At 32.0% G+C, this 24040-nt stretch overlaps 1 protein-coding gene across 1 annotated transcript; it reads right to left on the bottom strand.

Moving 5' to 3' along the window:
• Nucleotides 1–5833: 5833 nt before the first annotated feature.
• LOC127703857 (uncharacterized) lies at nucleotides 5834–15091 on the bottom strand. Its single transcript, XM_052207935.1, has 8 exons — nucleotides 15006–15091; nucleotides 14150–14254; nucleotides 13161–13226; nucleotides 12660–12875; nucleotides 9769–9989; nucleotides 8755–8824; nucleotides 6208–7154; nucleotides 5834–5884 (listed from the first exon to the last, which is right to left on the bottom strand). The coding sequence occupies exons 4-8, from the start codon at nucleotides 12832–12834 to the stop codon at nucleotides 5834–5836; spliced, it is 1464 nt and encodes a 487-aa protein (XP_052063895.1). The 5' UTR covers nucleotides 12835–12875; nucleotides 13161–13226; nucleotides 14150–14254; nucleotides 15006–15091.
• Between the last annotated feature and the right edge of the window lie 8949 nt (nucleotides 15092–24040).

Here is a 24040-nt window from a genome sequence, read left to right as displayed (position 1 = left end):
GATCCTTCGATATACAAATGAGGAGATGTGATTTGATTGCCAACTATCAATCCGAATTAGAAAGAAGCGGTAGTTAGAAATTAGAGTCGACCGTACGGCTTCCAACAAGGAACACATCTAAACAGTTAAGTGGGCTATACAAGGACCCGACATGAACAATGTGAAACAATTTCAACGAGAAAACTAACGGCCTAATTTATATCAAAACAATTTACGAAAAACAAATATTAGATACACGAACCAACGACAACCACTGTAATACAGGCTTCTGACTGGGGACGGGGTTAAACATACTTGTGAGCACTCAAGCGTTCCCCTTATCTGGGACAGTGGTGATACAGCATAACATTAGAACAAACTGTAAAAATCAGCTGAAAAGATCGGAACGAGACACAAAAACCACTTACTAATAATCGACAAAAAGCACCGAAATAAGAGCGTGTAACTAATTAAATTTCGTTCTTAATCAATTTCAATTAACAAATTGACAATGTTCACCCAGACTAAAGCATCAATCAGTACGCATCCAAGGATTTACTGTAAAGACGTCATAAGCTTTTGGTAGGTCTCGGCATCAAATCTTATTCACATGCTTTGGGTTTACTAGTGGGCACCATTTACACCCCTTTGATATGAGATTTGTTAATAATCAAGCATTTCTAATATTATACTGCGGATGTTTATCCAAGGTAGCATATCAAATATAAACTTCAATATTGCACTTTTCATAGATTTGGATATTTAAGTGTCTCACGGTAACCCTTTATAAAATGACAAATTTGTTCCAAATTGTTAATTTGATTTTTTTTGGACGGCAATGTTCCTTTGGCTCCTTCTAATGGTTGGTATATTTCTTGACTTCTTGCTGTTCGTGGTTGAAGTAACGTGTAAGATGTCAATTGCCATGATATACATGCATAACTGTTAAAATAGAAATTCGGGAATTTCGTTACCACACATTTTTTATAACTATTACTAAATTCTTTGATAGATGCACAGAATTAGGTAGGAGTTCGGATGTATCTGTAGGAAACTCTATTTGTGTATAAAATCATTACCAAGATTGTGTACTGGTTGATATTTTCCCTGGTATATCAAATTATCAATTGTGATATCAAACAGTCATGTTGATCTTATCATCATCTGACAATTCTGAACAAATTACCAGTCTTGCTCACTCTTTCGGTCAATTTTTAGACTATCAACGGCGGTAAATTCAGTACTGTACAGATACTTCGCTTGCAGCCCATGTAATACTGTTCAGTAGCTTTTCAGAGAATTCACTATGATGATACTGTGTGATTGTCAATAGTAACGACTGAGCAGTTTGAACAAATATTCAACATAGCTAAAATGACTGCAAGAGAATAGTCAGAACCGTTCTTGATTTACCGCAGTAGATGAAGTCTAATTATATACCTGCATGGATATTTTTTCTTTCAGAACGACAGGTCGTTCTTTTGAAGAATCAACCCGGACGATACCAAGTTTCAATGCAATGTGCTACAAGGCATATAATAATGACCTGTATAAGGTCATTATTGTCCTGATTAAAATGGAATCTTTAAGTTACTTAAACATTTGATTCGTTTGATAGGTATCCTGTGTTGTTAACAATCTTTTAGTGTTTTTATATAAACTTTGTGTCAGTACTATATGCAAGACTGTAGCATGTAGTTGTGGAATTAAACAGTGATAAGCTTAACCAAAGACACTGTGCTTATTTAATTTAATTAATATGTAAAGAGATTTACAAAATACTGATAACTTGTACAAAAATACTGTACAAATTATAATTTGTACAACATTACAATTTGTACACAACATATATATATATATACCTTTTACTCTAAATAATGATAAAATGACCCAATATTCTTATTTTCTATAGAATAACATCCACGTACTTTAAAATGGGGGGTGTATGATATTTAATCCTGATTCTGAGTTAAATAAAAAAAAAGTTGTATTGCCAGACAAAAGAGAAATAAAAAATTACTCTGAATGTTTCGTTTAAAAATTTGTTGAAAACATAATCTGCTTTCAGAGATGAAAATGTCACGAAAATAAACAAAAAAACGTAGCATCCCTCTTTCATAAACAAAGTTGATACAATAAATTACCTACAAAGTGACTTGTATTTTTCATACACTGTAACAATTCATTTGTGTCTTGCTTCATGCAGTTACAGTAATATTTCTATTGAAACTGGACAATGATTTCGAAAGTTTATATATCTTGATTAATCAGTGAGTTTTATTACACATTATAAATGAGCCATATGGCGTATTAAAACCTGAACACATCAGAAAAGAATATCCCACTTTAGTGTGGTCGGTAAAATAGGATGAAAATACTGCAAATCTTTGCAGAAAATAATATTTGTTGACGGTATATAAGTCAGATAATGCATATTTTAAGGTTTTTCTTGTCGCATAACACACCTCAGGGTGTCAGGATTGTCAAAAGAAAGACCTCCCTACGGTCTGTCTTTCATTTGACCAATCCTGACACCCCTCGGTGTGTTATACCTCAAGATAAACCTTGAAATATGCATTATCTATAACACATTGACCATAATTGTACATACATCAGGTGTTATTTTTTCTCGTTAAGATTTGTTTACATTTCAGGACTTTTTACAGCTAGCTATGCAGTATGGGTTTTGCTCATAATTGAAGGCCGTACGGTGACCTATAGTTTTAAACGTACAAGTCAGATGATCTTTGGTGGTGTGTTGTCTCGTTTGCAATCATACCCCAGACTCTCCTTTTTTAACAAAAGGCTGAAAGACAGGCGAAACACACATTTTGTACCAAAGGGATATTCAAACTCACAAGTCAAAAACAGACTGAAAATGCCATGGCAAAATATGAAAACGACGAAAACAAAAACAGGTCACAAAACGCAACAAAGAAAACAAATGACTGAAAATGATTGAATAATTTAGATCAAAAGAACCGTTTCAGATCAAAATGTGTTTACTGGTGAGCCTTATGCTCATGGTTGTGTTAACCTTTTTTATTTTATGTCTCGAATGTATATTTGGAATAAAGAACGATAGAATTGTACTCACGTTCTGTGCGGTAAAGGAAAATCTTTAGGGATCTGCAAACTTTTCACATTCAGACCAACTAAAAATGAAAAGATATTCTTAACATAAACGGTTAATGAAAGAAATCCGCAAGTTTGCTTTAGCCAGCTAATATGTTATTAATATAAATTGTATAAAACTTCATAAATCCAAATATTTAAGCATGTGAAATATATGTGGTTTGTAAAGGTCTGCTATTTCCAGACCAGTTCTGAATCAATATTTATCATGTTTAATATTTCCATTAGTAAATGAAATTTAGTCTCAATCGATAAATTTGGTATAGATATTTTCTCAAACATCTGAACAATAAATCATTCAGTCCTGTTAAGTATTTCAGTCAATTTTTAGACTTATCCAACGCGGTATATTCAGTGCCGTTCAGACAATTAGCTTGCAGTCAATTTTGAAAACACCTAAACCAATAAAAAAACGGGGAACAGAAAAACAACTTCCAAGCAAGACTACATATACATTTGTAAACTCAAAGTCGAGATAAATGCTATCAATAATTATCAAATATTCATTTGCAAAATTAAACTGAGCTTAGTCACTGATATGTGGAAAGTGAAAAATAAAAAACATTATGAACGCTAAGGGATCAATAAAATCCAAATGAATTCGATTTCAGATATATCAATTAATAATATGAGTTGACTTCGATTCAGGATATGATCATGTTTGTCTGGTAAAGAACAGTCCTTTTGAAAAATAAAATACTCATGACCATTTCATGCATTCCTCCAATATTCAGTTTTATATACTATATCCATTACGCATTCTGCTGGATAAAAAGTATGATGCAAACAAAATTAAAATTATATGTGGGCTTTAAAGGTTCGTGATTCATATAAACTAGAGGCTCTCAAGAGCCTGTGTCGCTCATCTGATTCTACTTTGGTTTTGGAAATCATGTACAAATAGATACCCTAATAATGGTTTAGACCAAATTTAGTTTAATATTGGCCAAGTAATTTAATTAAAAGCAGAAGACTTTTGTAAAGTTTACAGAAATTACCAACAAATTCATTGAAATTGTAGAAAATGACTTTATCAGGACAATAACTCCAACAAGATGTCAATTGACAATTTTGCTCATGTTGATTTAAGAGAAGATCTTGATATATTTGTAGTTTGCAGTATATCTAAATTTTTAAAGATTCATGTATTAAAGTCTTCTTCAGCACCTCACAAGGAACATTCATGCAATGTTTGGTTACATTCTATTCAGTGGTTCTCTAGAAGAAAACATTTGTATGTATTTCCCATAGGGTCCTATGTTAAACTTACTCCCCCTGCGGGCAGCCATCTTGGATGACAAATCAGCTACAAAGTAACAACACTTGGTCAGCACCTCAATAGAAACATTCATACCATGTTTGGTTTCAATCCATTAAGCGTTTTTTTAGAAGAAGACATTTGTATATATTTCCCATTTGGTCCTTTGTTAAACTAAGTCCTCCGTTGGAAGCCATCTCGGTTGATGAATTTGCTACAAAGTAACAACACTTCGTCAGCATCTTATAAGGAATATTCATGCCATGTTTGGTTTCATTCCATTCAGTGGTTCTCCAGAAGAAGTTCAAAATGTGGTTCTTCAAAAGAAGACTTAAGTATGTATTTCACATATGGTCCTTTGTTAAAGTAAGTTCCCCGCTGGCGGCCATCTTGGATGATTGATTGACTAAAAAGTAACAACAATTGGTCAGCACCTCAAAAGCAACATTCATGCCATGTTTGGTTTCATTTCATTCAGTGGTTATCTAAAAGAAGACATTTGTATGTATTGTCCATAGGGTCCTTTGTTTAACGAAGTTCCCCGCTGGCAGCCATCTTGGATGATTGATGGGCGACAAAGTTACAACACTTGGCTAGAACCTCATAAGGAAGATGCATGCCATGTTTTATTTCATTCCATTTATAATAAGTGGTTCTCTAAAAGAAGACATTTGTATGTATTTCCAATAGGGTCCTATGTTAAAGTAAGTCCCACTCTGGCGGCCATTTTGGATGATGAATCGGCTTCAAAGTATCAACACCTGGTCAGCACCTCATAAGGAACATTCATGCCATGTTTGGTTTCATTCCACTCAGTGGTTCTCTAAAAGAAGACATTTGTGTGTATTGTCCATACGGTCCTATGTTAAACGAAGTCCCCAGCTGGCGGCCATCTTGGATATTGGATCGCCTACAAAGTTACAACGCTTGGTCAACACCTCATAAGGAACATTTATGCCATGTTTTATTTCATTCCATTTAGTGGTTCTCTAAAAGAAGACATTTGTATGTATTGTCCATTGGGTTCTTTGTTAAACGAAGTCCCCCGCTTCCAGCCATCTTGGATGATGAATCGCCTACAAAGTAACAACACTTGGTCAACACTTCATAAGGAACATTCATGCTATGTTTGGTTTCATTCCATTCAGTGGTTCTCTAGAAGAAGTTCAAAATGTAAAAAGTTAACGACGCCAAGTGATGAGAAAAACTCACTTGGCCCTTCGGGTCAGGTGAGCTAAATGCCAAATAATAGCAACAGAATACTCGACAATGTTCAATACTCAAATTTAAGTAACATTGACCATTTGGTCAATACTACTTATAGGGAATTTAAGAAACGGTTAACAGTGATAAGAACAACATTCAATCGTTAAAGTATCAGTCATAATTGTTGAAGATGTACAAAAAACATTTTTAAAATGTGAATTGTTGTTTCATGAAAATTACACACCATCTATTCCATTACATACCTTTATCGAGTAAAATTATTTGAAGTGGTTGTTCTGTAGTTTCCTGGAAACAAAATAATCAAATAAACTTCTAAGAGCGACAATTCGATCTCTTCAAACAATTTTCTCAAATCAATTCAGTTTTTTTTACATACGGTAGCTTACCTCATAGAACATTTTCTGAGAAAATATATTTCAGCTGAACGATTTGATTTTGTGAATATGAAACTGATTAAAATGTCCAATACTTAATTCAATTTGGAAATAACTATTTATACACAAAAAAACTGATGAAATAGTAAGGAAGGAAAATATCTTAAAAACTCAAGTTTTTTCTTCAAAAACATTTTAACATTATAATGAACTTGACAAATATTTAAGACATACCTTTTGGTGTCGAAAGTGTCTTGAAACCCACTCAGTTGCATCCATTTTATTCGCTATTGTTTCCCTTGATTCGCAGTGTTTAAAGGATGATATACGTCGTAACATATCATTGCAAAACTTTTCATCGTCTATCATCTTCAATAATTCTGTTAACGCTCCTTGTAAAGTTTGGTCATCAACATTCCAATTAAGAAAGTATAAAAGCGCATTACTTTTGATTTTACTGACAACGCTAATAGGACCCACAACATAAAATATTTTTGACCAAGAAATGTCGTCCATGTCTGTGTATTGAATCGAATTTCTTACTGTGTACTGACAGCAACAATCTGTGTTACCGACAGAGCATAGTATATTGTCTTCTTTTACAAATAGTCTGTTCCATTCTCCTTTATTGATAAATGGGTTTGCAGTAGGTACCATATAACCCTTATGACATTTGCAACACCTCTTTCTCTCCATAGAATGGTATATTGTATGCTGGTTACGCATCACAAATTTATCGATTCCATTCACGCATAAACGATCTATCATATAGGTCAAAATGTCTGGTATATTAAGAATCAATGCAATGGCCACTAATACATTACATGTGTTAATCCTTTTGGGAAAATAGCGTTCACAGCAGTTTCTTAGATTAGATGTACAAACATGTGAATCGCTACTCTCGTTCATTTCATACAACGCCTCCCACTGCTCCTCCGGAAATATCTTAATGGAGGAAAATAATTCTGTGGTGCATTTACAGCATGGTTGGTGTTTCTTCCTTTTATGATAAAGTTGGTGTTTTTCCTCTCTCAGTACATCTTCTGTCGTTACATTTTGTAAAGAGTTATATTCAAAAATTAGTTTTTGAAGTATCATAGCAGGGTATTTTTCAGACATATCAATAAAAATACGCAGTTTTTTAATATCCAAAGTTATCGGGTTCAACGCAAGGAGTCTACCTAAAGAAAATATAAAAAAACAAATATTTACATAAAAACACCACTACAATTAAAAAAATCTACAAATGTGTATCCTCAAGTGATGAAAAAGTCTCCCACTAAGTAATTCAATACCAGCTTTTTTTATATTCTTCATACTACCATCCCAATGTAAGGAACCTGTTAACCAGTGGTGTCGTTGGTTGCTGTCTGCTTTATTCTTGTTTTTCTCATTTGTTGTTTTAACATTGATCGGACCATTCTTTTCTCAATGGATATGTTTCGCATTTGGTCACGGCTTAGCCTGTTATAGACGTAATGTGAGATATAGTTGCATGCATTCATGTTCTTTGTTCTCTGTTGAATAGTTATATCGTTGGCATCACACTACATCTCCTAGCTTTTTATATATCTCCATAGAAAGATCAGTGATTTTAGGAGGAGTGCAATTTTGAAGTTTATCTAAACATGCGTATGGAAATAGCTGATCATCAATAAATTTATCTTGTGGCACTGATATTTTAAAAGATATTTGTATTTATTGCTTGAGTTTGTCAATCGTACTCCCTAAATGATAGTATAATTTGTATCATGAATGTATAATTTTCTAACATTTCTTCGCCGAGCTATGGTTTAATTTTGATACAATAAAAAGTAATCGGTTTTTTTTTGTTAAATTAAGTGCATATGTTTGTCTTAAGCTTATGAAATATTAATGGCAACATCATGATTTAAATGACCGTTACATAATATCCGAGTCTTGAATGAATTAAAAACTGATCTTTGCTTGTTATGTACACCATGAATCGTGCCATTAGTAGAGTAGGACATTTTTCAACTTCAAGAGAACCCAAGTTTACCCCATTATTTTGATGGAGTTCCTATTGCTTGACTTTTTTTTTGTCTGTGACGTGTTTGTTCGCTATGCCTGTTTCTGTAGTCGTGTATTATATTGCGATGAACGTAATGTATGTATAACTGATAAACTAATAAGTCAGTGATTTCGGTTCCACAAATTAGATACAAAGATTTAAGTAGGATGTTTGGCTGTATCAAAAATATGATATCGCATCCTAGTTTTACGTCAATGTTGTACATAAAGCTCGTAAGTTTAGATAAAATCCATTTACACTTATTGATCCTTTAAACAAACGTATTGCTAAACAGTAGTTAAATCTTTAGATATTGTTTTTATTGGTACTAACATGATGTTGTTTTTAGAAAATAAATCTTCTCGTTTGAATTGTTTCACATTTTTCATGTCTTGGCCTTTAATAGCCGATTGTTGAAGGCCGTACCGTTGCCTATAATTGCTTGCATCTATTTCAATTGAACTCTGTTGGAAAGTTGTCATATTGTAAATCATACCACATCTCCTTATTTTTTATATTAGTAACCTGTTTTTTTTTCTTTTCATCGTTTTGGCTATGGTGTTATTCGTTATTCTGTTATTCTTATTGTTTGATCGCCCAACCCCGCCCCATTTAATATCTTTCTGTTATTTTATGCAGGAGTTCATATACAAATGCTACATAGTGTAGTGGTAGAGCTTTTGTTAAAAGCTTACATATTTTGTGTCCAGACGTCATGCACTAAAGATTTCGAAACATTTTTTTCTTACCGATCAGCCGTATCTTCTGCTGATCATTATCAATGTCAAGTTCAAATGATGACACCAATTTCAGTACTGCCTGTTTTGAATAAAATATTAATAAATAACATCAATACCGTTGTGCATAGCATATGCGTTAGTGTAATCAGTTTGTATTTCTCCTATTAACAAGGTATTATTTAACCAAGGGTTTATATAAGTAAAGTCTTCTATCGGACTCCATTATGAGTTGGATTCACATTGTGCAATATTAAGCCAAAGATGGCAAGGGATATATTCTTATAGTCGTATCCAATTTCTGCGATTGAAACATCACCGATTAAGACTCATCACTTAATTTGTACTAGTCATGAGCATCACATTGGGTGCCATATATGGAGCAGGGCCGGCTTAATCTTCAAGAGCGGTCCCGTTTTTTTTCAAGGCATTCTTATTGCTCCGTCTTAAGGTTTTTAGTCTTTTTCTATGTAGTGTTTTGTAAACTGTTCTTTGACTTATTAGTCGATTTCCGTTTTGCCGTGGTAACATTGGGATCTCTACAACATATGCATGTTGATTTTTTTGGTATCTTCCGCTTCATTTTTTGACAATATCAAAACAAGAATTTTGACGTGATGTACATTAAGTGTCACTTGACATAATGTATAATAACAAATGTCAGCACATAGTAAATGCAAAGGTTATTGATTGTCAAAAACAATTTGAAAAGCAAGGGGGTTTAAAACGCATAATACCATGATGGGTGCCACATGTGAACAGGATTTGCTTACCCATCCTGAGCTCCCGGGATCACCCCGATTTGTTGCTCAGTTTTTAAGTTTTCTATGTTGTGTTTTGTGTACTGTTGTTTTGCTTTTGGTCTTTTTCTCTTTTCGCCATGGCGATGTCAGTTTACTTTCGACTTATGAGTTTGAATGTCCCTTTGGTATTTTTCGCCTATCTAATACCACTATCGTGTACATTCAACAAAAAAGTAACAAGATAACGGAAAACATTTTGTGGTGGTATAAAATAATATCTTACCTGTCCTATATCATCCCAATATTGATTGAACTGATCTTCTGAGAGTTGCCCTTTCACGTTCTGTATTACTTTGTTTCTTATGTACTTTATTCTGGTGAGCATTGCGCTGATACTTGTATTAAATGGTGCTGGATATATATCGCCAATACTGATGTTTGCAAGTGTACGTAAGAGGTTAATCATGAGTGTAATATCAAAATCATCTGATGAAACTGTGTCCCCTAGAAAAAAAGTCACTTGAAAATAATACAAAATTACGAGATAACGACACTGATTTAATGGGCTATATGTGAACTGCGTAACATTCTTTAATGTTAATACCATGCTGCTGAAAACCATTCATACAGTTCGTAGATGTACATTTTTAAAGTGTATACTAAAAAGTAAAATTACAAAAATACCGAACTCAGGGGAAAATTCTAAACGGAAAGTTCTTAAGTAAATGGCAAATTCAAAAGCTCAAACACATCAAACGAATGGATAACAACTGTCATACTCCTGACTTGGTACAGGCATTTTCTTATGTAGAAAATGGTGGATTAAACCTGGTTTTATAGCTAGCTAAACCTCTCACTTGTATGAACACAAGAAGATTTCACTGTGTTGTGTTCCAAAAGTACTCAAACAATTCATAAATACTTTTATATCTGTAACCTGTATGTGTTAAAATACTGACAAACTTGTTCTACTGACATGCAACTATCAAGAACTTTACTTTCAAATTTTGTGACAAAGCTTATATAAATAGGTTTGAAAATCTTAGATAATTGAGCTACGTTCTTTTGAGACCAGGTTTGTCGCTAGGAATTTGTATATGTAGTAAAAAGATCTCGATTAATTTTTTTGTAATTCTATTTGTTTTGTTTTTATATTTTCTCCTTTAGTTATAAAACGTTCTACAAATAAACCCATATTGCACATCAGCACAAACGATTACAGGGTTTGGTTGTTATTCGTGATAACAGTCATGTGTATAATCTAAAGTAATCTATTTTACAATAGGGGCTAAATGTGGCCGAATGATCGTATATTTATTCCTCACCGTAGCGAATCGCGGTTAATTTTTTAACTTTATAAACACCAGAAAACCAATGATTGGTTGACTGATTTACTGTTGGCGTATGATATCACATTCAGCACGTTTGATTATATCGTGACTGTCAGTTTTTATTGATGGAGGAAAACGGAGTGCTCAGAGAGAACCACGGACCTTCGATAGGAAAACTGGCAATCCTAGTTAATTAAGGCCCAACACATCTTCCACGAGTGGGGTTTGAACTCACACCCTCGGTATTTAAAAGCTAGTAATTGCTGTAGATGAACTACTTAGACCAGGATGGGCACGATTACAGTCAAATGAAAAACGATTAATCATTGATTACCTTAAGGATCGTTTTGTAATCAGTTAAGAATCGATGTCTCTGATTTTTGTATGAAATCGATAACATGCGATTAATTTTATCAAAATAATTCATTACCTTCAGATTACTCTCGATTACATGTTACACAATCATGACAATACACAAAAAGTAAACAAAGGAAGTTGAGCATATCTATGCTGTTGAACATATTAAGAGTTGAAATTTAGAACTTTACAAAACATCGCTTAAAGCAATGTTTCTACATGTTTGTTGATTTTGTTTTAATGGAGGCTCGTATCAAGTTTTTCTACTATATTGTAGTACAAAAATCAACTCAGCCTTTATTTCACTTTTAGCATTAAAGTCGAGCATTGAAAGTCATTTGTATCAAAAGCTGTAGATACAGTCTACTTTTTCAGGAAATTTGGACAAAAGTAAGACAGCTTTGAGAGATCTATGGATGTTATATAGCTATTGAATAAAAGTCATATTTCATGCATTTATACATTCTATTTTATCTGTATATGAATAAAAGAGCTACCATAAACTGACGAATACATCCAGTTGTCTTTTTTTCATTTAAACATTGTTCTAAATCATCAACCTAGTTTTTAAGTAACCGAAATGTAATCGAAAAGTAATCATTGATTGCATCATATAATTTGCTGTAATCGATTAACCAACGATAACATATAAACGCAATGTAATCAATTACATTCGATTACGATTACACCATCCCTGTCGGTCATAAAGGCTCCAGAAAAAAATGAGGAAATACATGGAATTAAAAAAAAAGATGTAATTACTAATATTGATTTTAGTAGATTTAGGTTATACATCAATACAACGGTAGCAATATGAAACAAAAAAAAAATTTGATATGTCCTTAATAGTTTTTGGTATTCTTTGGCATTCTTTGGCATTCAAAACACATGTCTATTCAAAACAATGTATCCTGCTTTAAATTGATTCAAGTCTAGAGAAATAAATTAAAAAAATCTGCCATTAAAATCCGGACAGGACACAACTATGAATGAATTGTTTTTGTAATATCAGGTATAATTTGGTTGATAGCATACCTCTTCCGTTACAGACATTTGATCCTATAAACCCAGTTATAAATAGGCAAACATGATATGAATTTAAATTATTAATCCAAAGTCATTTCAACAATAAAGAAATTGTGAAATGACGACATTTTCTATAAAATTTCATAACGGGGTTAATATCAATAAGACAGAAAAACACACACAATAACATACAAAAATCTGAAAGATTAACTTTAAACATGATTCAAAGTTATCAGAAATGTTGGAACATACTTTAGAATTTGTGTAGAATGCCTAAACGATTGTTAATCTGTTGATTTTGTTAAATGTTACTGCAGCTTTATTTAAAAGGACTTACAATCGATATGAAAGCAGGAGACGTTTACAAAAGGGTTGTAAAAAGATTTTTGTTTTCCGCTAACAAATCTAGTAGCATACCCTTAATGGACTTGGTAATCATTCTATTATGTTAAGTATGTACCTTTAAATAAAAGATTCCACTGGAAATCATTGATGATCTTGTCTTTTCTTCTGTATAGTTTTTCAAGTAATGCCTTATTTCTATCTAGTGTTTTTCGCAATTTGTTTTGTTGGATCTCATGGTTAAATGCCAGTCGGACAACTGGACATGCGACGCTAAACAGAAGATGAACCATTCGTAAAAAGTTAACTTCATCTGTTGTTATTGTATGCTGTTCTGAAATTCAAGATATGAGGTTTAAATAGACAGAGACAAAGATTAATAGATATATATGTATATAAAGTAGAAAAGTAACAAACACTTATTTATAAGTTCTCAACGTACATTTCTATATTTATCTCTTCAGAACTATTCAAATCTAAAAAATGCTTGCCCTACCTATCTTTATGTCATATGTGCTTTCGAACACTATGTGTATAATCAAGTTCAAAATGTACGATTCTTAGTGGGTCCCTTTAACGGCTAAAATCAATGCTTATTATAAACTAAATGTATACTTACTAAATGTTGACGGTTGATGTACTTTTACATCTTCTTTTTCTTTTGTTACTTCCAAATTACAAATAGCTGAAATCACAAAATTTGATGAACTGCTTACTTTGATTTTGTGTCATTTATCATATGAAAAGAAGATAGCAATAGTGTTTAGACTATGATGCTATAAGACCCGGTTAACCCAACAGTTCCCTCTTGTTTGATATTTACAAAATAGAATGAGCACGGGTCATACATGATCTGCCAAAGTTTTGTTGAAATTCAGTGTTGCATTTTAAGTTAAGGATAGGTAATCTTTGCTACAATGTAAGTCTATGTAGTGATTTGCAAAGGTGTTTGTCTTTGTGTCGTCTTCTAATATTTGCAATGTCGTTTTCAGTTCGTATTCTACTTTTGAGTTTTGAAATCGTTTGGTATCTTCAATCTCTTTCATTTTTTTTCAATTTTTGTTTTCTCGCAAACTGCAAAGATTTTATCAAATTGATGTCAAGAGTCATTCCCCACACTCGTTTACAGATTTAAAGGAAACATTCACAGTATATGTATCATCATTGTATACCTCTCTCAGCGTATCATCCTTGTTCCTTGCTAAAATTCCGTATGACTTTATTTAAACCGTGTTTGAGTTTAACTTATCCAATATTCTCAAATGTTGTTGCCTTATCCCCAAAAACCAATTTTAACAACATGTTGAACAGAGAAGCTTAACCACGGTTTCAATTACTGCAATAGGAAAAACGCACAGGTAACTTCAAAGCATACGTAGAAGTTATTTCCCTTACCCATGTTTAACCCTTGTATCGTGTATATACATGATATAGGGCACAAATAAATAATGCAACACCTGTTACAATATAATATATTTATGACTATATGAAAATTCTTTATATTCTATATTTCAATGATGATACTTGCAAAATGTAAAAACGTGTAATATGTAAGAATTCAAATAGTTTACCATTCTCTTCAAATTATAAAATATGAATTATACATACTCTGTTCTTTGTCAAATGACGTTCTTTCACAAGATTCATAGTTTTTAATTCCAATTGGATCCGCATAAGCTGTTTTGTTTGTTGGGATCTTGGCTCCCTCTGCATCTGCAATGATATGTTAGTGCGTCTGAACATATCTATCAAATTTTAACGTAAAATAAGTGATTAAGTATTCAATATAGTTTTCATATATTCTGTGTGTATCAAAAACTACACTTAAACCTTGTAGGCATGGGCTTTAACCCCATGCAAAGGACTTTACAAATGTTTTAATACATAAAATAATACACACGAAGAAGTCATTTTGTTTTACACAGTATACGATACCGAAAAGTTAGGTTATTAATGTTATCAATTATGCTCGTGATACGTGTTTTGGTCCCAGCCACAACGAGTTGCGGAGGACATTGAATTACTTGGCGCCTTCGTGTCACTTGTAGCTTACTAACGGCATGAATTCAGATAAATCTTTCAGACAAACTAATGGAAGATTGAATAAGAAAATGACAAAATGCAAAATCCATATGTCAATCATAATTTATAATTCATTTAAAGGGACATCGCCAATTATTCCTTTTCTCGTCTTTAATTTCGGAAACCGTTATATGGATAACGAATAAACAAAACAACAAAGATAATAACGAAACCAACGAACTAATATACACACAAGTTCAATCATCATTTACAATATTTTAGAGAGTCACCCATGTGATCATATCTGGCCATATTCAAAATTTGAAAATATATACAAAAAGATGTTAACAGTCAACTTCTGTTTTATTATCTGTAAATACCAATAATCAATACATGGTACTGCTTTTTATTTTATTTTTTTTTCCTCTTAATATGAAGTTACCTGTATTGTTTCTCTCAGACGATCTTTTAAATTGTTGTAGTTGTTTTCTTGTCCATTTGTTAAACAAATCAGCAAAGAAAAATAAAAGTCTTGCAACTGAAAGAGAGAAAATCTTTACTTTTCAGAGTAACAGGATATCTTTTATTCGTCGACCGTTTATGCTGTGTACGTCTCCAAAATATAATCGTTAATTGAATTGTCGATATTGTAAGAGTTATTGTCGTTATGAAGGCATGCAGTTCATGTATTGATCTGTTTTTGCCAGGATAATGATGCGAACCAGTGATACGCATCTAATGCAAAATTTTCAACTATCATTTAAGTCCCTCTTCCCTCTGGCATTAAAAACATTTGTCAGCCCCTTTCAAACTGCAATTTTCTCTGAATTCCCAACCTCATTGTTACCGGTTTTTGTAGATTTGATTAAATTTGATAACGTTAAATTTAAATTTCATGAAAAAACACTTTTCCAGTGTTGCCCGCCGAACACGTATTTTACCTGTCAAAAAAATAAATTTAAAAATAAATGTTTTGGTTCTTTTAGACGTTTTCAAGAATTGTGGTCATGAGATTGCTAACATTTATATTTTCCATAAAATTTCTGTTTCCAAGGTGCATTACTCCTGCCAAATATGTGATCGGCTCTGATTATTAAAATCTTCTTAGATCTAATTTTTTTCGAAAATATGACAAGAAATATAGGTGTTAGAGAGCTTACAATGTTCAATGTATTCAATATTAATCGCATTTCAAAGGGAAATACATGTAATTCCTGTTAAATCGGTTGATCGGCACTTATTTTCGAGCTGAACACAAAATTAACATTTGATATAAATTTCACAAAATTTTACTATAGAATTTATATTTGAAAGGGGAAACCATTATCAGAGCTAATTTTAAACTGTTTTCCCAGATATTGCTTATATAAAACTGTGATATTGATTACATAACAGTTCTTCTAGAAATCTAGGCTTACATACATTATGTATGTGCCTGTCCCAAGGTAGAAACCTGTAATTCAGTTGTTGTTATTTGTTGCTGTGTTACATATTTTTTTCCCATTATTTTGTACATTAACTACAGTGTTAGTTTTCTCGTTTGATTTGTTTTACATAATTTTGTCATTTCGGGGCCTTTTATAGCTAACTATACGGTATGGGCGTTTCTCAATGTTGAAAGCCGTACACTGACCTATAGTTGTTAATACTGGTTCTCTGTAACTATTTAAACTCTTACATAGGGAGTATGGCACACATGGATTTTCTTCAAACTTCACACACTTACTAGACTTGATGAAACAAACAAAAAATGGCATTTTGGTTGCTATGCATATCGGTTGCCATAGTAACCGATGACCAGTTTTACCCCTACTGGATATCCATGATTTTAAGCTGAAAAATGCTATTTTCAACATAATTTTTCATAATAAATAAATAAGAGAAAGGTTTATTTTAATGATTTTATTAAATATATGCATTTTAATGATGTTATTTAATAACTGCTATTTTTATATCAATTTTCAATCATAATCACATATGCTCCTTTTTTAGGTGGTTTGCATTGGGTAATAAAATACCCTTTTGAGGACATTTTTGAATGCTCACCATAATTTTTTGCAGACACCTGAATTAAAGTCAACCATGAATTCATAAATACCATAGACTTATCTTATAAATGATGCGAAAAAAATAATGGGGAATTATGTCTTATTTTTTTGTTACCATGGATACAAAATGCTTAGTTTTAATTTTTTCTATAAAATTAACTTTTGCAAAATTTTATATAAAACTGTTTCAAAACCTCATTCTGTCGTTAGAAAAAAAAACTAAATATACAATTTGTAGAAATAATTGTAATTATAAAATTTTTAAACATATTCATGTATAACGGTATTATAGTTTTAAGTTTGTTGCTATAGAAACAATTTCATGATGATACACAAATTTGAAAATTTAAAAAAAGTTTCAGTTTGTTTCTTAAATGTTCACAACAGAAAGAAAACTAAAACAACCTACACTAAATTAAGTTTCATTGTGTACATGCATGCGTATATATAAATAATTTTAGATAGTATAGTATATCATAATGGTGTTAACAACTGAAGGAGACAAATACACCATGTTTCTAAACTTGATAAAAGTGCCGATTATGAACAATTTCAGTCTGTTTTCAAGAACATGAAAAATATAAAAGAAAAAAAAATACTCAGTATAAGAAAAACAGATAAAAGTATTTAAAAAATCATATATTCAAATTGTACAATATTTGCCATTGAATGTGCTGCCATGGAAACAAGCAGTTCATTTCCATATTTCGTGTGTATTTACTGACAAGTGCTAATTTTGACAAATTCATTTCAATGAACTTAGGTACATATAGCAGTATACAATTTTGTTTACATTATGCAGGTTTTGTTGTGTTTGAGAAATATCAATAATATTCCAAGTAGAATTAGTGATAGTGTTGCCATAGAAACAACAAATTATATGCATAAACTTGGAAAACGCTAAAAAAAAAGTCGACTAAATCTCTCATACAAGAACTCACTTCTGTAAGTTTCAATTTAATGCACTTGTCAAAGAATACTGTTTTTCACCAGTCAGTCCATCAACTATTATTAAAATGCTGTAGTGAAAATTAAAGATCAAAGTGCCACTTGGTGTTGACAGTTTGGAATAGCTACTAGCTCAAAACTCTTTATCCACAATAAGAAGGTACAATTAGAAAATTGACAGGTCAAGAAAGGCTAAGCTTAACCTTTTTTGTGTGAGGCAGAGAGATAATAAATACTTATTACAAATGCATTCAATCAATATCATAAAGGGGGGGGGGGGGGAGATTTAAAAAAAATATGGTGGATTAGTTGTGGTTTGCTTTATGTCCAGTGGCAAACATCTCATGCATATTCCAGAAGAGAACAAAATCGATTAATATAAAAGGTACATTTCAGCAGGTCAACTAAGGACTCATGAAAGAATTGTCGCAAGGGTCCTTTAGCATACAAGGCACTTTCTTAACATTAGCTATACATGCTATAGGCATTTGATTATTGAAATTCGAGAAAATAACAATTATTTTTATGGATTTTTAGCAGCCAATTAAAAATTGTTGACAGACAGATAATTTTTTACACGGGTTAACTTAAAAAAGAATTATATACATATACCTTTAATTGATTTTCACTGAAAGCCCATTACAAAATAGTTTCAAAATTAGTACATAAATTTATTTTAACAAAAACTTTAGATTTTACTTTGAAGCAGGACTCAATGTTGATAACATATTATACATGATATATATAGCATTTTCACTAAATCCTATCACAAACAGAAATTTCTCAAAAGTTTTGATTTTTGCCATCAACAACATTTTTATTCCATTAAAACACCATAAAAGTGTGCATAAATTTGGATAAACCTCCAATTTTGACTTAATCCAACAGTTTATTACATTAGAACTGATAATATACAAAAATAAGCACCATTGGCAGGTTTTGTTAAGAAATGTCAACAAATGCCATGAGAGACCATTTCAGGTAAACTGTAAGTTGAAAATGCAAAATTTCTGAAAAGTATTAATTTAACAAAGTATCAGTTCCAAGCATTGCTTAGCCATGTTTATATAATGGTGTTCAGTTCTATGGATTGAGTCTCTGATGCTTATGTGTTCCATTCTTTCACTGTACATACTAACACCAGAAAGAGTGATAAACTTGTTGATTACACAAGACACAGAGTCTTTTGTTCAGTGACTAAAATGACGTTAACTTCCGGCATATCATCCTGTTACATCCAAAGCATATGTTGCTACCTATAAAATAATTGAAACATTGAATCTTACATTCCATAGTAGAATTTTTTTCTGAAAGAAATTATATTTTTCCATGACCTTACTTGACATATAATTGACAATACAAGCTTAAAGCATTTTTCATGTCCATGCTGTATTTAAATATTCTATATGTTTTTTTTTATCCAAATCAAACAAAAAATGCTAAAAATCAAATTACATGTCATCAGAAAACTTGAAACTTAAAACAAAAAAAAAAAACTATCAAAGAGTCACAAACTTAACTAGAGGCTTCCGAGAGCCTGTGTCGCTCACTTGATTCTACTTTGGTTTTGGAAATCATGTAAAAATAGATTACAATCATAACAGATATCCTAATAATGATTGAAACCAAATTTGGTTTAATATTGGCCCCGTAATCTAATCGAAAGCAGAAGACTTTTGTAAAGTGTACAGAAATAACAAATACATTTATTGAAATTGTAGAAAATGACTTTATAAGGACAATGACATATCAGCTGCAAAGTAACAACACTTGGTCAGCACCTCAAAAGAAACATTCATACCATGTTTTGTTTCAACCCATTAAGCGGTTTTCTAGAAGAAGGCATTTGTATATATTTCAGATAGGATCCTTTGTTAAACTAAGTCCTCCTTTGGCCGCCATCTTGGTTGATGAATTTGCTACAAAGTAACAACACTTGGTCAGCACCTCATAAGGAACATTCATGTCATGTTTAGTTTCATTCCATTCAGTGGTTCATCAAAAGAAAACGTTTGTATGTATTTCACAAAGGGTCCTTTGTTAAACTAAGTTCCCCGCTGACAGCCATCTCGGATGATTGATTGGCTACAAAGTAACAAAACTTGGTCAGCACCTTATACAGAACATTCATGCCATGTTTTATTTTATTCTATTTAGAGGTTCTCTAAAAGAAGACATTTGTATGTATTGTCCATAGGTTCCTATGTTAAACGAAGTCCCTCGCTGTTGGCCATCTTGGATGATGGATCAGCTACAAAGTAACAACACTTGGTCAGCACCTCATAAGGAACATTCATACCATGTTTGGTTGTATTCCATTCAGTGGTTCTTTAAAAGAAGTTCAAAATGTATAAAGTTAACGACGACGACGACGGCGACGACGACGGACGACGGACACCAAGTGATGAGAAAAGCTCACTTGGCCCTTCGGGCAAGGTGAGCTTAAAAGAAGAAATTAAGTCTACCTATCTATTACTCAACTCTGCATAAGTTTCCAATTTCTCTCATGTTGTTTCCGATCCTACCCTTTTTTCCCTATAACTTTCTATATTGTTTCAATTGTCCTGCACAGACATGATATATTTGCATGATGTTAAGCAACACACATCTATCCTTTAAAAAACAAAATATGAATATTTGGAAGGATGCCAATATATTTCTATCTTCTGGTCTAAAATTTCAACAGTGAGCAACAAATCTATAATCAGTGTATTGTTTCACATTTGTCATGTCGGGACATTTTATAGATTACTAAATCGTATGGGTTTTGCTCATCAATGCTCATTGTTGAAGGCAGAATGATGACCTATAGTTAAATATATCCACTTCATAGGGACTCCGGTGAATAGTTATCTCATTTGCAATCAAATCACATCTCCTTTTTGTGTTGATATGCAACATGTTTATGTACTATGTACATGTACTTAGTATATGAAATAAATATCAGTGAATTATCTTTTTCAAAGACAAACAACCTCTTATAATGTAAAAAAATATTTGTTTACCTCTTTTGCTGATCTTCTAGTGTGTTTCATTGGAATGACATCATCTTTAATTTTGATCATCTAATTGGTCTGGTGCTATTGTATCAGTTATAAATTGCAATTAAAAGTATAAAAGACAATTTTTTAATTCAAATAAGGAATGCATGCCTTTTTTTAAAGAAACCAAAAGCAATAAATAGAAAATTGTTTATTTACAGTTTCCTGACCAACCTTAACAAAATTGGCAATTCATACAATATATGAATATGTTATTGGTTTAAACATTCTTTTCTACTCTTTCCTCATGTTTTCAATGTAAACGTGTGGTAAAAATGTGTCTTTTAAGGATATTTTACAAAACAGAATTGCATACCTTTCTAACCAGTTTATACATTATGGCTCAAGACACAGCCAATCAACTTTGATATTAAACATATTTTATCCCTAAAATCTATAATGTACAAGTGTACAAATGTACAAGCATTTAAGATGAGTCTATATGTACACTTAGTTGTAAATCAATTAATATAACCAGAGCAATTTAAACATTTTGACAGTGTACAAACATATTTTGGAATGTACAGTTAATTTACACCTACATTTATAAAAATTCCTAGGTCATGGTCCGGTGACTTTGAATGAATTAGCAATTTTCACTGATCAAAATTTCTGCTTAAGTCAGTTTGATAAGAACTACTTGTGATCATGGTGATAGATCAATGATATTTTTTTTTAAGTTTCTATACTATCAGTACATATCAGTTTGACGACTATTTTGAGGCACTGTCCCCCATGACATGGTCCAGTGACTTTGAATTGATAAGCAATTTTCAATGTTAAGTTTTCAGCTTAAGTTAGTTTGATAGGGTCTACTTGTGATACATTAATGATATTGAAATGAAGTCGCATTACAACATGTATCAGTAGATATCAGTAGATATCAGTTTGACGACTATTTCGATAGCCTACCCCTAGGTCATGGTTCAGTGTCTGAATTAATTAGCATTTTATATGTTGAATTTTTGTGATTAATATAAAAATAAGGAGAAGTAGTATGATTGTTAATGAGACTATACACTAAAGTTAAAACGAAGTGGATGTAAGCAATTATAGGCAACCGTACAGCCTTCAACAATTTGAAAAACCCGTACCGTACAGTCGGCTAGACAAAGTTATTTTCTATCAAGTTACATTACTGTCTGTACGTAACATCTCAATTTGTCGACCATTTTCAGGCTCTGTCCACTAGATCATGGATCAGCGACTGAAATAATAAGCAATGTAGTTGTCCATCAGATTGCCTATTTTTTAATATTATGCGGAGAGGCAAGACATATCTCTGTGTCACTTTCGTACACATATGTATCCTCAACTATCCTGCACTTTATTTTGCAGACTATTTATTGTCATCCTGTCTTGTGCAAAATCATGTATTTTCAGTTCTTACCAGGCAAAGTTATTCCTATTCAAATTACTGCTACCCCTCCCTTTCAACAACAAAAAAAAATCAAATGGTTGTCCCTTCAGAAATAATGTTGTTATTTTGTAATCTTCAACATATCGAAGTTAAGAAGTATTATGTACATATAGATGTTGTTATTTTTTGTGAGGATGAAAAGAAATGATATACATAGTAAATTTGAGCTATACTAACCTGGACCAATTGAAAGTATAATGTTTCTTGTCGTGAAGACATGTTGTCATTTGTTGGACCTGTTGGTCCCTCAACTGTTGCTCCTTCAAACGGTGGTTTAACTTTCTAAGATTAGCTGAACTGGATGATATTTAACGTTTTATCGTTCGCTGTCTACTGTACTTACGATTATTTACTTCAAGTAAATAGTTTCCACAAATTACAATATTATTAATTGTCTTATCCCAATGAATTTCTTTTACTCTCAATAATATTTTGCTACAAGGAGTTTTACCACGAAATTCAGTAAAAGTTTTGGTAGCAGATAGCTTTCTGCCATTTTTTTTTCAGTGAACACTTTTTTACCTCTGCACCGAAGAGCTCTAAATAAACCAAAGGGAGATAATTCGTTTCGTGAGAAATATTGCACAATGATAATTTTTTAGAAATTATTTCACACATTTCTAGGTAGATTTCCCATAATTTTTTTTGATTTTTGATAAAAACAAGACTGAAATAAATAGTTTTTGTGTTTCTTTTTAACAGATGTAGCAGCATAAGTTCACAACACTACACCAAGTATTGTATTTTTTAAAATTTAACATGTATTAACGACGTTTCCTAAATATGGTGCCAGTTTGATTAAAGTTCTACTTTATTATGACCATTGAACTAAAGAAAATACAAATAAATAACGCTTTTGTATTTTATTTTCAGTAGTACAACTCCTTCCACATAAAGAGTTGATATTTAGTGTACAATTACAGATATATATCTATAATTTGGTTCGTTTGATTGATTTACTGTTGACATAATCGCTGTCAGTTAGTATTAGTACAGTAAAAATAACAAAATGTTCAGTTGTTAGCTATTCTAAAAGATTTTATCCAGATATCAGTTATATTATTTTGCAATAACAAATGATTCGCATTAACTTTAAGTTGTAATATTTTTTTTTTCTTTAATACGTTCCTCTCCTACAACTGTTACATATTCTAAACTTTGATACTTAAAGAGGCATAAACTACCACTAGTAAATGAATCTTAGTCGTCTGAAACTGTCATGTTGATCTTAACACCGTCGCAAAAGATTGAAGGTATAGAATAATCATATATTGTCTCGAAATATAAGTTTAATTTGTACAAGACTTAGAAAGAGGTAGAAAGCGAGGCTCTGCCGGTTTTCTTCATATACTGCAATTCTTATTGCTGTTCCAAATGAAATATTTTGGGTAAAAACCGTCATTATTTGGAGCGGACGACGTAAAATATCCGCGAACCTGTATATTTTATTGACGTCATTATTAAAACTCTACGGAAACGCATTGTCAACGTCATAAACAAGGCGATATATGGTCAGTGACTGTATATCACATATGCATATACGGTCAATGCAATTTGACTACGCAAATAGCACAGCTGCAGTATATAATGAATTATTCAGTCATATTCAGTCTTTAAGTCTATTTTTAGACTTATATACAATTTAATAACAACAACTGAACAGGATAGACATAAACTGAACAGTCAAATGTAAGCGAATTATCTGAACAGTCCTGAATTTACCGCAGCTAACAAGTCTGAAAATTAACTGAAAGTTTGAAAATTACTTAATAATTAATTGTTCAATCTTTTAAAGAGCTGTTCAGATCAAAATAACCTTTTCATATTAAACTTGGTTTTAATAGTGTACTATTTTGACATTAAATAATTTGAAACAATAATGGATATTTGTTTGTTTCAAATAAGTTACTAGTAATCAGCGAACTATTGAATCAAATGTGTCACAATAGGCCACTTAGACATTACAACTGGTTGTTAATTAAACATATATGACCTGATAAAATACGATCGTGTGTATCAA

Source organism: Mytilus californianus, unplaced genomic scaffold (genome assembly GCF_021869535.1).
Source record: "Mytilus californianus isolate M0D057914Y unplaced genomic scaffold, xbMytCali1.0.p SCAF_52, whole genome shotgun sequence".
NCBI classification, from domain to species: domain Eukaryota; kingdom Metazoa; phylum Mollusca; class Bivalvia; order Mytilida; family Mytilidae; genus Mytilus; species Mytilus californianus.
Note: the sequence above shows the minus strand (reverse complement) of the source record. Positions and strands in the feature narration are given on the sequence as shown.